A 13,886-nucleotide genomic window follows, 5' to 3' on the forward strand; every position below is an offset into this window, starting at 1 on the left:
GGAGGAGGTTATAATGCCTCCCATGTGAGGCTGGCTGAGTAATGCTCCTATTTCCTAAAAAGCTTCTGCAGTACTGTATGCACATGACATGGGGAAGGGGAGAGAGGGCTTAGACCATGCATGTGCATGCTCAGGCACTCAGTCATGTCCAACTCTTTGAGACCCCATGGACTGTAGCCTACCATGCTCCTCTGTCCGTAGGATTTTCCAGGCAAAAATACTCAAGTGGGTTGCCATTTCCTCCTCCAGGGAATCCTCCCCACTGTGGGATCAAACACACCTCTCCCAAGTTGGCAGCCAGATTCTTTACCACTGCGCCACCTGGGAAGCTTAGACCATATGAGATGTTAATTAATTATCTCCATTCTTGGGAGACTAGTTCCAACATACAGGCCTTCAGGACTAAGAACACCAGTGATATAAATGGGAAACTTCAAGGTTCTAAATGGATTTCCAAAAGTCCAACATCACTCTTCAGTACATGGAGCAAAATCTTTAGAAATTCCTTAGGGGGGAAAAAAAAGTCTTGAGATGGACAACTTTAAAGTTTTAGGATTAAAGGGAAGCTAAGAAGCAACTTTAAAAGGTCTATAAATACAGCATTTCTACATAAACTTCTAAAGTCACAGAATTTGAAAAGACTGTGAAAATAGAACTCTTTCACCTCTATTTCACAAAACATACAGCAAGGTTTAAAGATCAGCTGAAGCTGACAATCAAACCAAATCCCTGAGGAAAATTTTAAAGAAATTATCTTTTTAACAGAAAAAAAAAAGGATGCTTTTCAGGCACCCCAAGCACAGGGGAGTACCACCTGCTTTAGTAACCACTCATTCATTCAGTCACAGTTATTTACTGAGCACTTACTCTATGCCAGGCATGGTACTGTCTTTTAGGGAAAATGTATATACATACATATACACACACACACACAATTATATGATAAAGTTAACCTAATGGAACAAGGGGAAACTGTAGAACCAGGTCCACACTCTCATAGAAGCCCACCAATTCTAGCTTCTAAGGTGATTTCTGGGTCTGCCTGGTTGGCTACAGGGGTTTTATTTGTTGATATCAATCCTGGTATAGGTAAAACAGAATAACCTGAAGTAACTACAATATCCAGTAGCTATATTTATTTACTTAAGAAGAATCTGACGCTACTAACAGAACATTACATTCTTCAAAATGGAAGAAGATGGGAAGGAAAGAGAGAAAAGAAACAACATTAATGAGAAAACAAGTGTAAACATTGCTTAAGCTTCCACTGATGTGATCTTCAACAGACTTTGGTGGAATTTTAAATTTCTTTTCATTTAAAAAATTTTGGATTAATGAGTCTTCTAATAAATCACAGCAAGATCCTCTACGATCCACTTCCTAGAGTAGCAGAAATAAAAACAAAAATAAACAAATGAGATTTAATTAAACTTAAAAGCTTTTGCATAATGAAGGAAACTATAGGCAAAGTGAAAGACAACCCTCAGAATGGAAGAAAATAATAGCAAATGAAAGAACTGTCAAAATTAATCTCCAAAATATACAAGCAGCTCATGAAGCTCAATACCAGAAAAACAAACGACCCAATCAAAAAGTGGGCAAAAGACCTAAACAAACATTTCTCCAAAGACCTATAGATGGCTAATAAACACATGAAAAGATGCTCAACAATGTTCATTATTAGAGAAATGCAAATCAAAACAACTATGAGGTATCATCTCACACCAGTCAGAATGGCCATCATCAAAAAGCCTACAAACAATAAATGTTGGAGAGGGTGTGGAAAAAAGGGAACCCTCTTATACTGTTGGTAGGAATGCAAACTGCTACAACCACTATGGAGAACAGTAGGGAGATTCCTTTAAAAACTAGGAATAAAACTACCATATAGCCCAACAACCCCATAGTGGGCATATACCCTGAGGAAACCATAATTGAAAAAGACAAATGTACCCCAATGTTCATTGCAGCACTGTTTATAATAGCTAGAACATGGAAGCAACCTGGATGTCCAATAGCAGATGAATGGATAAGAAAGTTGTGGTACATATACACAACAGAATATTATTCACCTATAAAAAGGAAAGCAGTCAGTTCTGAGTCAGTTCTAATGAGGTGGATGAATCTAGACCCTCTTATACAGAGTGAAGTAAGTCAGAAAGAGAAAGGCAAATACCGTATAATAACGCATATATATGGAATCGAGAAAGATAATACCAATGATCCTCTATGAAGGGCAGTGAAGGAGACAGACACAGAGAACAGACTTTCTTTATGTCTTTCAGTGGGAGGAGGAGAGGGTGGGATGATTTGAGAGGGCAGCACTGAAACATACACATTACCATACGTGAAACAGACAGCCACTGCGCATCTCATGTGTGACACCTGGTACCAGAGCAGGCGCTCTGTGACAGCCTGGAGGGATGGGGTGGGGAGGGCAGGGGGAGGGGGATTCAGCAGAGAGGGGCACATGTACACCTATGGCCGATTCATGCTGATGTACGGCAGAAGCCATCACAATATTGTAAAGTAATTACCCTCTAATTAAAATATAAAAACTAAATTAAAAAAAAGAAGAAAGAATGGCCCAGAAGTGGCACCATTAGACTTACATTCACAATGTCAGATTGCATTATTATTACATAGTGTGATCCTCCATGAAAAAAGTTATTAATTTCCAACAAACCTACTATACTTTAACCATCATCCCAACCCTAAATCCTGACCCACTATCTTTCTCAGCCGCTAATGTTAACCTAGTGAAGGACAGGGAAGCCTGGCGTGCTGCAGTCCACGGGGTCGCAAAGAGTCAGACATGACTTAGCTACTGAAAAACAACAACAATGTTAACCTAATTCTCTGAAGATTCTCGCAAAGACCTTTCTGTGATACAAGAGTTTCCTGAACTCAGCACTTCTGAGACCTCAACTTCTTCACAGGAGGCAATGCTCTTCTAAATAATTGCGCGTCTCATCTGTCGGTTTGTTACCTCTCTCAAGATGAAAATGCTAAACGAAGAGAAACCAGGAAGCATGCTACTTCTAAGAATGTTTTATTGACTAGACTTCTTGTTCACACTGGTAAATTGCATTAGTTTAATCTTGTTCTACAAAAACAAAAAATTAATGATATTTATGAAAACGTGATCTCCCTATAACACATCAGTGAGGCAGAACCACACCCTGTATCATTCTACACAGGACCTAATAATGATAACCAGGAACAGATATCAGATCAATGACTGAGTCTATGATTTATGAAATTAGGAAACAGATTTTTCTTTCTTTGACTTCACATTTCTACAATTTTAAAACCATCACAGATGGAAACTATTACTACAGTCCTTGTTACATGGTAGGAAACCAGGCACTGAGGAAATCAATTACCCAAACTGGAATGGGAAGAAATCCTTCCAGTTTAGTAAGATCAGCTTAACTAATAAGTAAACTAATTAACTTTCCACTTTTAAGACCAAAATCAGCTCAAATCGGATGGCATGTTGAATACCACCCAAGAACTGACAACCTCTCTTAAACTAGCTTCTCTCCAAGTACAATCAAGGGAGGATTTCAGAGCCTCCAGATGTTCTGAAGCTGCTCTCAAAACACAGGGTTAGATGTGTAAGTACCAGGGAGTCCTCATCGAACAAGGGAGGAGGAAATTGAGGGACCATGTTCAGCTGAGGTCATCAGACTACCAGAAAAGTCAGTAATCCCTCAAACTGCCCAAAATATAAACTGATATCACAGGTGTAGATCACGGACTCAGAATCCCTCTTCTAAATAAACCAGTTACAGATGAGAATTTTAGGGGAACGCCACAATTTTCCCAACTTCACTTCCAGAATGGTGTTCTGTATAACTCAGAGCAGCTAAAGAATCTTGTGCACCAGCACACCACCTTGTTTGACACCAAATCACATGGCTTAAGTATGAAGATTCAAATGAGACTTTTCATTATAAATGCTTCCACTATCAAAGTGTGAAAACACATTTGAAAACGTGCCACATACTGTTGCTGGGGGGAAGAAGTCTTTACCCGTTGCATCACTACCTTGGGTCTGACAACAGTTCTAAGCATAACATTTTTGAAGCGCTTGCTGATTTAATATGTAAACTGCTTCCTGAGTAGTCTGTGTTGAATATTGAATTTAATTTCTCTAAAATTTTCACCCAGTGGCTGTCACCTTTCATGTAGGTCAAACTACAAAATTTTTACTAAAAAGTGAATCCTTCCCAAAAGTTCCATAATTAAAGTTAAAGCTAGGTAGTGGAAGTTCACAGTAAATGTTTCATAATGCTAACACTCAGGCTCATAATTCTTCTCATTTTCATTTCATGTTGTCTTTTATGTATTTTCTCCAGATTCTGGAAGGTTACCTGCTGTTTTAAGGAACCACAAGTAATACAAGAAACACTTTAGATATACCTAACCCACTGGTACTCCTTTCCTAATTTGGAACCAGTCTGTTGCTCCATGTCCAGTTCTAACTGTTGCTTCTTGACCTGCATACAGATTTCTCAGGAGGCAGGTCACGTGGTCTGGTTCCAAATCAGGAAAGGAGTACATCAAGGCTGTATATTGTCACCCTGTTTATTTAACTTATATGCAGAGCACATTATGAGAAATGCTGGACTGGATGAAGCACAAGCTGGAATCAAGATTGTCTGGAGAAATATCAATAACCTCGTATACGCAGATGATACCACACTTAAAGCAGAAAGAGAAGAACTAAAGAGCCTCTTGATGAAAGTTAAAGAGGAGAGTGAAAAAGTTGGCTTAAAACTCAACATTCAGAAAACTAAGATCATGGCATCTGGTCCCATCAGTTCAGTTCAGTCGCTCAGTCGTGTCCGACTCTGTGACCCCATGGACCACAGCACTCCAGGCCTCCCAGTCCATCACCAACTCCCAGAGTTTACCCAAACTCATGTCCATTAAGTCGGTGATGCCATCCAACCATCTCATCCTCTGTTGTCCCCTTCTCCTCCTGCCCTCAATCTTTCCCAACATCAGGGTCTTTTCAAATGAGTCAGCTATTCACATCAGGTGGCCAAAGTATTGGAGTTTCAGCTTCAACATCAGTCCTTCCAGTGAACATCCAGGACTGATCTGCTTTAGGATGGACTGGTTGGATCTCCTTGCAGTCCAAGGGACTCTCAAGAGTCTTCTCCAACACCACAGTTCAAAAGCATCAATTCTTCGGTGCTCAGCTTTCTTTACAGTCCAACTCTCACATCCATACATGACTACTGGAAAAACCATGGCATTGCCAGTCCCATCGCTTCATGGCAAATAGATGGAGAAAGAGTGGAAACAGTGACTGACTCTATTTTGGGGGGCTCCTAAATCACTGCAGATGGTGACTGCAGCCATGAAATTAAAAGACACTTGCTCCTTGGAAGAAAAGTTATGACCAACCTAGACAGCATATTAAAAAGCAGAGACATTACTTTGCCAACAAAAGTCCATTTAGTCAAAGCTATGGTTTTTCCAGTAGTCATGTATGGATGTGAGAGTTGGCCTATAAAGAACACTGAGTCCCGAAGAATTGATGCTTTTGAACTGTGGTGTCGGAGAAGACTCTTGAGAGTCCCTTGAACTGCAAGGAGATCCAACCAGACCATCCTAAAGGAGATCAGTCCTAACTATTCATTTGAAGGACTGATGCTGAATATGCCCCTGCACTTTCCACTTCATATCCTACAGCCAGGCTGTTCCTTTGGCTTAGAAAACCAAACACTCCCATCTCAGCCAATTCAAACTCTACTCAAAGTCCAGATCAAAAGACTTTTCCATGAAGTCTCCCTTGATATCACTACCACCAATAACAAATGACACTCATATATATATTCCTTGTATCATAACTCACTTGTGCATGCTTGCAGCTTGTCTGAAAACTGCAAACTCCTTACAGGAGGTGGACAACGTATTTTTTACAGAAAGTGGACAAATTCATATATCTTTGTCTCCCACCACCATCCTGCCCCACCCAAGTGCCCAGAGTGGAGGCTCAGTAAACACTCATCGAACAAATGAACACAGTTTTTTGAGGGTGACAAGTGCCTCTACAAAACAGATTATCACAAAGGCTGAAATGTCCTTGGAAGTCTTTAAAAACATCCCAGTATATTTAGAAATAGTTCTGCTGAAGGAAAAGAAACACATCAGATGACCTTGTAAGGCTGATTCTGCAAATTTCACCAACTCTTTTAAAAAGTACTGCCTAATAATTCAAAACTCAACCATACACAAACACTATTTACCAGAAGAGGGTGGCATTTATTGTAACAGATGAAGGCTAACAATGTATTTTTTACCAAAAAAGTCAGCTGTTCTTACGGTAATATTTAAAACAGTTTCAGTTGTGTCCGAGGGATTATTTAAAAGTTCACTTACTCTATCTTATTTCACGCTTAAAAAAGTAGGACAGAGAAAAATACTGGCTCTCTCAAAGTAGTGACCAAAGTTAATTGGGAAGCACATGTTTATATAAAGCACATACAAATGTCATTTTGTACATCATCACCAAATATATACCTATTGAGGTCCTGAAAAGTTATCTGTAATTTTGAACATTTCCTTCTCTCACTCCTATGGAAAAGATATGCAAGTTTTGTATTTCTTCCTTCCCTTAAACTCAATCTGTACAAATTTAAGTCAGCTAAAATTAAGTTACTTCAAGATCTATGGGTACATTAACAGTTCAAATAAGGTTATAAAATTATGGGAAACATACCACTATCTTCAAAAAGAAACAGCATTAACCACAAAACTCCATAAACCAGTTATCCTGCTTTTTAAATAAAAGCCTTCAGAATAAATCTCAGTAAATCTCAACAATGAATTAAATGGAACAGAAAACTTGATTCCACAGGACAGGAAATTCAAACACACACACACACACACAAAGTCACTTGTATAAAATGAAAACAGGGTCTCAACACGACAGCTAGTCATAGAACGTAAAATTTAAGAAGATTAAGTAGAAATCAAAATTTAAATGGATATTTTTTAGAAGACAGTTAACAAGAAAATCAAACACGTTTATTTCTTTTGTTCTAATATGGCTATGTTCTATGTATTTTTGTAAGTCGACTTAAATTCCTTGGGGAAGAACCTCGACCATTAAAAAATAAATTGTTTTCAAATCTAGTGTACGTACTGTAGAGTTTTTGTGTATGTGTGTGTTTTTAATAAAGATCACATTTTTAGTCATAACCTGCACATGCTCTTTAAAGATTTGGTGAAAACTGCAACTTAAAAGTGTTCCAGATTATTTTAAAAACATTTCCAGTGTTCTGCAGCCGCCTCGTAACGGAAACGATTCTAAATCCCGTTTCTCCCCGGACCCAGAAAGTAAGGGAGTTCGTTATCTAAAGGGGGCAAAGACCGCGGTCACGGTCGGAGTCCGGTTCAGGACCAGCGGTAACCGGGCGGGGGGCGCAGTCACCTCTCGGATCCTAACACCTGAGCCGGAGCCGTGCGGGGAGCTGGCAGAGGGCTCCGCGTGGGAGCGCGAGCCTAGCCGACAGTCACGAATATGGCCCCGAGAAAGTTGGGTTCCCAGGACCAGCCCCGGCGAGACAGCCTTTCCGGGCCTGCCGGCCCCGCCTGGCCCCACCGGGAGGGGAGAGGATGGGAGGGCCACTCACCGTGCAGAGAGAAGAGCAGCAGAGGCGCCAGAGGGGAGCCCCGACAAGTCATCCCGGGGCCGCGGGGAGCGCGCCCGCCGCCCGCCCGGCTCCTCGTCGCAGCAGCCGAGGCGCGGGCCGGGCTCTCGGCGCTCTTGGGGCAGCCGGAACCTCCCAGACTAGCCTCCTGGCCGCAGTCCGCCCGGCGGGGCTGGGACGGTGGGACCTGCAGACGAGACAAGCGCGGCTCCCGCGCCGCCCGGCTCCGCAGAGGCTGAGCTGCGCGCAGGTGCGTCCCGGGCTCGCCGGCCTCGCCCCGCGGCGCCACGGCCACCTCGCACTGCCCCAGGACCCGCCGGCCCCTCGCGCCGCCTGGGGACAGCCACTCCCCCCCAACTCTCGCCCGGCTACTCGGGCGGCAGCCCGGCTGCGGCTCGGCTCCGCGCCGCCCACTCGCCCCTCTCGGTCTCCAGGGCAACCGCGGCTCCGGCGCGACGCCTGGCGGCCCACACGCGGAGCGGGCGCCGCGCGCAGCTGGCGCGGCTCTGGCCACCTGTGAGCTGAAACGCCCGCTCTCCGCACGCCTCCGCGAGCGCCGGAGACCGAAGGCGGGCGTCCTCCTCGCAGGCAGCCAGGGCCCCTCTCCTACTCGGATCCACTCCCCGGACCCGTAATGAAAGTCCTGAACCCCAGAGAGCTCGACGAGGCACTTCACCACAGCCTGGGTCCCAACCTCCAAGACTCTTTTTAGATTTCTGTTTAGCTCTTTCACTTTCTCCCAGTCCTTTCTTTTGTAGCCTAAATAGTCCAAAAAAAAAAAAAACCTGACCCTGGCAAAGGTAAGAGTCGATGAAGTTTGTCCTATACTTTTATTTTTCTAACTACCCCTTTCTTCCTTCAAAGGAGCGTAGGGGCTGTACACCGTGGAAGACTTAGATCAACTTAACAGTATTTAAAATTCTTGTTTTAAACCTTTTTGCTTTCTTAAACTAATTTCAAGTATTTGTTGAGTAGTAAAACTAGAAAATTTTATTTTCATGTTAACTAGAGATGTTTTTGTTGTGGTAGTTGATTACTTTGGTTGGGTTTCTATTTTTTTGTTTCTTGTTGTTTTGGTTGTGTGGGAAAAGAGACCTTCATGGCATCTGAAATTATTTTACTTAAATATCTACCTACATCTTTCCTTATAAAACCTTATCTTCATTTCTCTAACAATGAGGTTGTTGCTCTCTTTCTTAAAGCCCATAGTCCCATTCTACTTAAGTCTCCCACTCAAGCCTTCTAGATTTGAGGACATACATACCGCCCTCTGTAATGTCAGCCTGTCCTTGTTAATTTCTACAGCAGCATAGATTAGAATTCTTGGAGCCATTCAGAAATTCTGAGCCCCCATCTGGCAGATGCAGTCCTCCCAGGGCAACTCAGAAACAAAAATAGGATGCACAGAAGAAAGACAAAAAGAGAAAAAAAAAATACCTATACATGTGGACAAAGATTGGGAGACATACATAAAAATTAAAATAGTATCAAGATGGTGGAATTAGGGATGCATTTTTTCTTTTCTGAAAATGTTGCTATTACAATTTCAAATTTAAAAAAGAACCATATTAAGAAATACCAATCACTTTTAATAAGAATACCCTGAAAAGATAGTTTGTTTATGAATTTTAAATCCCTCAATTTTGCTATTTCCAGTTTGCTAGAATCCATGACTAGATCTCTAATGGCAAGAAATGAATGACCGTGTAGACTTTTTTATATTAACAGAAATCTAATATTTTAAATATTTTATCACTTGGTTCATTCTTTTAAACTCCTCAGTAAGGACTAGATTTCTTTTTAATCTGTCCAGTTCAGTTCCTGACTTTGTCTTGTACATATTCCTACATTCTAACCCAGCCCCAAGTAGAGTATAAGAGTCAGTAATATAAGGAGAAGAGCAAGGTGTTACTTGGGGCAGAACTTTGCTTCATTATAATCCTACATTTAAATACAGAGATAGAATACTTATTCTATAATTAAATAATCTAGTAATTGAGGCTGAAAAGCCTTGATAAAGCAAGTTACCTGATATGATACACTGTTTTAGCAATTCAGTTCAGTAAATATTTACTGAGTACACTGTGTAAGGCACTGGGTGGAAGGCTGAACACAAAATATATGACCCTTACCCTTACAAGGCTTCCAGTTGCACTTGGGATACATCTACAGTGTCATGAATCAGCACAGAAAGAGAGCTGTCCTGCCTCTTTGTCACCACAGTGTACTTCTGCCTTCCCCAACAGGAGCTAGTGTGTTACTGAGAGGATAGAGAGCTCACAGTTCAGTGGAACAGTCCTTTTAACTGAAAAAGAAGCATGGCTTCTGAAGGGAGACTGGGACTGATCAAATTTCAGGAGGCAATCTGGCTGCCCAGAAGCATGGGGGCAGATGGTAGATGGTGGACTCGAAGCAGATCGGAGTACTGGAAACTCCAAGTGCTGCACACAGAGGCGTTCAAAAGGACACTCTCACGGGAAACAAAGAGAAAAAAATGTGCTATTTAATTCACAGAGCTTATACTCCTGGCATGTGCTCTGAGTAAAATTTTTATTAGTAATGAGTTTTACCAACTCTTTATCCTAGTCTGCTTTATAACCACAGTAGGATTTAAATCTCTTAATTATTCTGAGTGCTAAAGCAACAGACAGCATCTTTCATTTGTATAATACTTTATAAATTTCAAAGGGCTTACACATATATTGTCTGATTTGATCTTCACGGCAACCCCAGGGAGTATGTAAGGCAAGTAGTATTATCCCTTCTTCACTCAACTAAGACACTAAGTCTCCAAAAGATCAATGGACACCAATGGGCAGAGCCGGAACCAACCCAAAAGTTTTCAACCACACCACAGAGTCTTTCTTTTATCTCTTTATGGACCAACATGTAAAGAAATTTATATCCACCATAATGTCTTAAAGCTATTTGTGGGGAACGCTGCTGCTGCCTCCCCAACATTCCTCCCACTGCCACCACCACCCACCAGCACAGGAATAGCTGTTAAACTTGAATAAGACAAGTGCCACCCTCACCTCTGGAGGAACTAGGGTGGTTCTATCTGACCAAGGAAGAAATGCAGAGAGAAACAACTGGGGCAAGGGACTCTGTTATAGTGAATATTAATCTTGGATCAAAACCACTGATGACCTAGTCTTCCCTGGTGGTCTTCTTACAGTGGTTAGGACTTTGCCTTCAAATGCAGGGAGTATAGGTTCAATCCCTGGTTGGGGAGCTAAGATGTCAGGTGCCTCATGACCAAAAGACCAAAACATAAAACAACAGAAGCAATGTTGTAACGAATTCAATAAAGACCTTAAAAATGGTCCACATTAAAAAAAAAAATCTTAGAAAAAAAACACTGATGACCTTCAAATACAGTCAACCTGTCAATATTTAAATAGGAGTTGCTGCTGCTGCTAAGTCCATTCAGTCGTGTCCGACTCTATGCGACCCCATAGACAGCGGCCCACCAGGCTCCCCGGTCCCTGGGATTCTCCAGGCAAGAACACTGGAGTGGGTTGCCATTTTCTTCTCCAACGCATGAAAGTGAAAAGTGAAAGTGAAGTCGCTCAGTCGTGTCCAACCCTTAGCGACCCCATGGACTGCAGCCTACCAGGCTCCTCCATCCATGGGATTTTCCAGGCAAATAGGAGTTATCCAAATTCAAATTTTAGTCCTACACCAGTTTTTCTCCTCCACCCATCAAAATACGAGATCATCTCTTTCCACAGTCAGTTACTCTGCATTCAAGAAGAGAAAATTAAATTTATGATTAGTTTAGGAAAAACATAATTAGGAAAGAAAATCTATGGAGGGAATTATAAGGCTTTACAAAGCTAAATATAAATTATTTTAATTAGCTATTTTAAATTATTAATACCACCTATCCCTCTCCATTCATGGATGTAATTAAAGGTTAATTTATGTTTTGAGAATGTCTATGGAATATTTTATAAGAATATCATTCATAAAGTTAGAAAATTTCTTTTTGATCCTTGTTTGAGCCAGTAACTCATTCTGTAACTATTTTAACCTCACTGCTTATAACCATATATAGTCTAAAAGCAGAGTCTGGTCCTTTTTTTTTCCAATTTGTATTGGCGTATAGTTTATTTACAATGTTGTAATAATAACATGTATTAATACAATGTTGTATTAATAAACATTGTAAAATACAATGTTTCAAAAAAAATTTTAAAAAATTAAATAAATACAATGTTTCTGCTATACAGCAAAGTGAATCAGTTTTATATATATATATATATCTCCACTCTTTTTTAGATTCTTTTCCCATATAGGCCATTACAGAGTATTGAGTAGAATTCCCTGTGCTATACAGTAGGTCCTTATTTGTTACCTATTTTAAATACAGTAGTGCGTATATGTCATTCCCAATCTCCCAGTTTATCCCCCCTCCCTACTTTCCCCCTGGCAACCATAAGTTTGTTTCTACATCTGTGATTCTTATTTCTATTTTGTAAATAAGTTCATTTGTACATTTTTTTTAGATTCCACATACAAGTGAAGCACTTCTCTGGTAGCCCAGCTGGTAAAGAGTCTGCCTGCAATTCAGGAGACCCTGGTTCGATTCCTGGGTTGGGAAGATCCCCTAGAGAAAGGATATACTACCCACTCTGGTATCCTAGCCATGAGAATTGCATGGACAGAGGAGCCTGGCAGGCTACAGTTCATGGGGTCGAAAAGAACCGGACACAACTGAGCAACTTTCACTTTCCCTATGAGTAATATCCTATGATATTTGTCTTTCTCTGATTTCCTTCCCTCAGTAGACAGTCTCTAGGTCCATCCATGTTGCTGCAAATGGCACTGTTTAGTTCTTTTCTTATGAGCCTGATCCTTTTAAAAGTAAAGTTTGAGAGGAATTCTTCCCCATTCCCCTTTGGGAAGAGGCAGTAAAGTCTCTGAAATAATAATAATGGAGCAGAGAAGATATTCAGAGAAGGCAATGGCAACCGACTCCAGTACTCTTGCCTGGAAAATCCCATGGACATAGGAGCCTGGTAGGCTGCAGTCCATGGGGTTGCGAAGAGTCAGACACGACTGAGCGACTTCACTTTCACTTTTCACTTTCATGCATTGGAGAGGGAAATGGCAACCCACTCCAGTGTTCTTGCCTGGAGAATTCCAGGGATGGCGGAGCCTGGTGGGCTGCCGTCTATGGGGTCGCACAGAGTCGGACACAACTGAATTGACTCAGCAACAGCAGCAGCAGCAGAGAAGATAATAGTGGAATCATTAGACTAAAGCAACAAGCAAACTAACAAGTGTCTATTGTATGTTAAGACATAAATAGATCATTTATGATTTTAAAACATCCTCCTCAAATTTTGGATCAATTTATAACCTAGATAGACAGGTTGCTGCTGCTGCTAAGTTGCTTCAGTCGTGTCCGACTCTGTGCATCCCCATAGATGGCAGCCCACCAGGCTCTCCCGTCCCTGGGATTCTCCAAGCAAGAACACTGGAGTGGGTTGCCATTTCCTTCACCAACGCATGAAAGTGAAAAGTGAAAGTGAAGTCGCGCAGTCGTGTCCGACTCTTCTCGACCCCATGGACTGCAGTCTACTAGGCTCCTCTATCCATGGGATTTTCCAGGCAAGAGTACTGGAATGGGGTGCCATCACCTTCTCCGGATAGACAGGTTAGTCTTTTTTATATCTGTTTCTGCCTGCTGCTGTGCTGCTAAGTCACATTAGTCGTGTCCGACTCTGTGTGACCCCATAGACGGAAGCCCACCAGGCTCCGCCGTCCCTGGGGTTCTCCAGGCAAGAACACTGGAGTGGGTTGCCATTTCCTTCTCCAATGCATGAAAGTGAAAAGTGAAAGCGAAGTCGCTCAGTTGTGTCCAACCCTTAGCGACCCCATGGACTGTAGCCTACCAGGCTCCTCCGTCCATGGGATTTCCCAGGCAAGAGTGCTGACACTTCTGTTAATGCTTGCTAGACAAGACTTCAGTTCAGTTCAGTCGCTCAGTCGTGTCCGACTCTTTGCAACCCCATGAACCACAGCACACCAGGCCTCCCTGTCCATCACCAACTGGTGGAGTTCACTCACACTCAGGTCCATCGAGTCGGTGATGCCATCCAGCCATCTCATCCTCTGTTGTCCCCTTCTCCTCCTGCTCCCAATCCCTCCCAGCATCAGGGTCTTTTCCAATGAGTCAGCTCTTCCCATGGGGTGGCAAAAGTA

At 42.0% G+C, this 13,886-nt stretch overlaps 1 protein-coding gene across 2 annotated transcripts in view; it reads right to left on the bottom strand.

The window, feature by feature from the left end:
• Positions 1 to 8,048, bottom strand: part of IGSF11 (immunoglobulin superfamily member 11) — a 144,858-nt gene extending 136,810 nt beyond the window's left edge. For both annotated transcript variants that reach the window (XM_070788438.1, XM_070788433.1), the window contains exon 1: positions 7,656 to 8,048. Coding sequence is in view for 1 of the 2 variants with exons in the window: in XM_070788433.1 (XP_070644534.1) it covers positions 7,656 to 7,707 (52 nt within the window). In the remaining variant the exon portion in view is untranslated. The remainder of the gene's footprint in view (positions 1 to 7,655) is intronic.
• Positions 8,049 to 13,886: the final 5,838 nt, after the last annotated feature.

This window comes from Bos indicus, chromosome 1 (assembly GCF_029378745.1).
Source record: "Bos indicus isolate NIAB-ARS_2022 breed Sahiwal x Tharparkar chromosome 1, NIAB-ARS_B.indTharparkar_mat_pri_1.0, whole genome shotgun sequence".
NCBI classification, from domain to species: Eukaryota; Metazoa; Chordata; class Mammalia; order Artiodactyla; family Bovidae; genus Bos; species Bos indicus.